At 45.3% G+C, this 3,131-nt stretch overlaps 1 protein-coding gene across 1 annotated transcript in view; it reads right to left on the bottom strand.

The window, feature by feature from the left end:
* TEX14 (testis expressed 14) overlaps positions 1 to 3,131 on the bottom strand; it is a 167,127-nt gene that overhangs the window by 114,877 nt on the left and 49,119 nt on the right. The window contains exon 2 of the mRNA XM_011953776.1: positions 763 to 899. Coding sequence (XP_011809166.1) covers positions 763 to 898 — 136 coding nt within the window. The 5' untranslated portion in view covers position 899. The remainder of the gene's footprint in view (positions 1 to 762; positions 900 to 3,131) is intronic.

Below are 3,131 nucleotides of genomic sequence, written 5' to 3'. Positions count from 1 at the left end.
GGCGGGCACCTGTAGTCCCAGCTACTCAGGAGGCTGAGACAGGACAATCGCTTGAACCTGGGAGGTGGAGGTTGCAGTGAGCTGAGATCATGCCACTGCACTCCAGCCTGGGCAACAGAGCGAGACTCTGTCTCAAAAAAAAAAAACAAAACAAACAAACAAACAAACAAACAAAAAAACGGGTCTGGGTCCCTATATCAGGAGCCAAACACCAGAAAAGGTTCTGTTTGTGTATGGGTTTTTGTTCGTTGGTTCTTTGGTTTGTTTCCTCAGACCAAATTCACATGGCATGTTTGTTGGTTCTTTTGAAGACTGCTTCAGCCATTGAGCCACGTCTGCCTGTATCCTTCAGCAAGAAAACCCTGGAAAAAGGGCACCAAGTGGAAGTAAGGAGCAAGGAAGGGGAGCTGTGAACACTGGTCTCCTCAGTCAACCACAGGTGTCAGAGAACTCAATGGATGGAGCAGATTTGAAGGAAAGGAATCAGGCAGAATCAAAGGTGGGTGACTTCAGAGAAACCTTAGGAGCCTAGCAGTAGCAGTTGGACGCGCTTGTGGTTGGTTCCCCAGCACAAAACAAAACATCCTCAAAATAAGGATTTAACACCTCTCTTGACTGCACTGCTAGAGAACATCTAATTTCTATATTTAATTTCTGGATTTCCCCAAGGACTCATTCATAGCTTTATGACATTCCTTTTTCTCTGAACGCTATTCAGAAATGTGTACCAAGGTGCATCTGCCATCTCAACATGGTGCTTACCTTTCTTAAGAATTTTCTTCACTTTCAGAGAGTTCCCTTGTTTGACATACTCATGAAGCTGAGCTTCCAGGGAGTCATTTCTTAAGGTACCAACTTGAACAGGACAGGGGAGGGGAAGAGGAACAGCCCGAGACATCCTGTTCCAAAAGAGAGCAGTATGCTTATTTTAACTGAACCAGAAATGCAAGGAAACAACTTAATTCTTTCACATTTAGAAACCTGTACAGCCACCCTCATTAATAATGAAGATTAGGGAACAATTATTGAAACTCTATGAGATTAATGTTTTTCCTCAGTGTTATCGCTGAAATTAAAGAACTTCAATGTACTGTTGAATACAGGAATGGTGAGAAGAGACAAGTAAAAATATATATATTTGAATATATTTTATATGGTTTGGCTCTATGTCCCCACCCAAATCTCACCTTGAATTGTAGTTCCCATAATCCCCACAAGTCATGGGAGGGACCAGTGGGAGGTAATTTAATCATGGGGGTGGTTACCCTCATGGTGTTCTTGTGACCAGTGAGCGAGTTCTCATGAGATCTGATGGTTTTATAAGGGGTTTTTCCCTCTTTTACTCAGTACTTCTCCTTCCTGCCATCACGTGAAGAAGGACGTGTTTGCTTCCCATCTGCCATGATTGTAAGTTTCCTGAGGCCTCCCCAGCCCTGCAGAACTATGAGTCAATTCAACCTCTTTTCTTTATAAATTACTCAGTCTTGGGTATGTCTTTATTAGCAGCACAAGAACAGATGAATACAATATTTTTCACTAATTCCCAGGACTGAAAAAGTGAGGACTTCTAGGAAGTAAAATTCTAAATACACGTGTTTATTGTGTCATTAAGATAACTTGGAGAGTATTGACTTTGAAAGGTTAGAACACAAATGCAGTCATTATGTAAAGCTAGATAGTATAACATAGTGGTTTAGGTTCATAGTTCAGACTCTGAAACTGTCTTGGCTCTGTCACCTCCCTGTGTGATCTTGGAGGAATTATTTAACGTTGATAGGCCTCAATTTCTTCACCTGTAACATGGGAATAATAATAACCAGAGGGTTGCTGAGAGTTCCAGTTTCTTTTTTTGTGTATGTGACGGAGTCTCACTCTGTCATCAGGCTGGAGTGCAGTGGTGTGATCCTGGCTCACTGTAACCTCTGCCTCCTGGGTTCAAGTGATGCTCCTGCCTCAGCCTCCCAAGTAGCTGGGACTACAGGTGCACACCACCATGCCCGGCTAATTTTTTGTATTTTTAGTAGAGAGAGGTTTGACTATGTTGGACAGGATGGTCTTGATTTCTTGACCTTGTGATCCGCCTGCCTCAGCCTCCCAAGTAGCTGGGACTACAGGCATGTGCCACCAAGTCCAGCTAAGTTTTGTATTTTTAGTAGAGACAGAGTTACACCATGTTGGCCAGGCTGTTCTCAAACTCCTGAGCTCAAATGATCCACCTGCCTAGGCCTCCCAAAGTGCTGGGATTACAGGTGTGAGCCACCGTGCCCAGGCCAATTCCAATTTCTTCCCTCCTCTACACTGCAGGATGCAGCAATGCTCTGTTAACTGTCCTTCTCCTTGCTTCTCCACTCTTCCTCTGATCTCAACGCTGTTTGTGGCAACTCCAGAGCTGAGGCAAGGGGGAGAACCAATAAAACAAAAAGAGGCAATGGCCTTCATACTCAGCTGATGCCCTGTGTAGCTTCTGGCTTTATCCTAAAGCCTGTCCTGTTGTGGAAGGTGCTAGTGGGTCCTTCAAGTGCCTCCACCACACTGTGCAGAACCCCACACAGGCCAGTGCTCTCTTCTGCTGACTTCTTGCCCACCACCCAACTCCCTCCTTCTACAGCCCTACCTGCAGCCTCTCTGTTGGAATTCTTTCTTCCTTCACAGGTAGAATCCCCTTAGATGGCTCAGCTACCCACTGTGGTGTCTACTTGTTCCACCAGCTGGTGCAAGTGTGACTAATTACTGCTAGCCTTCTATGCTCACCCACCCATCAAGGACTGCTCCAAGTAAGAGACAGATAGCAGTCTTCCTGCCTCCTCAACTCCAGGGAACACTGCAGCTTCTTGGCATGTCATTTTGGTGGCAGCTTGGGTAGGCTGACATAGTTCAACTGTATAGCAGGCTGGGACTCAGGTATCATCTCTCCTGCCTGCAAGCACTACAATTCTCTCCGAGGTTTGTCTGAAGGGCCTCTTGTCTTGAGACTGGCAAGGACTGGGGAAAGCCACAGCTTTCTAATCCTGTGAATATCTTTTTTTCTTTTTCTTTTCTTTTTTTTTTTTTGAGACAGAGTCTTGCTCTGTCGCCAGGTTGGAGTGAAGTGGTGTGATCTCGGTTCACTGCAACCTCCGCCTCCCGGGTTC

Source organism: Colobus angolensis, unplaced genomic scaffold (assembly GCF_000951035.1).
Source record: "Colobus angolensis palliatus isolate OR3802 unplaced genomic scaffold, Cang.pa_1.0 Scaffold37, whole genome shotgun sequence".
Classification (NCBI taxonomy): Eukaryota; Metazoa; Chordata; class Mammalia; order Primates; family Cercopithecidae; genus Colobus; species Colobus angolensis.
The sequence above is the reverse complement of the archived record's forward strand: the minus strand, read 5'-3'. Positions and strand labels throughout refer to the sequence as shown.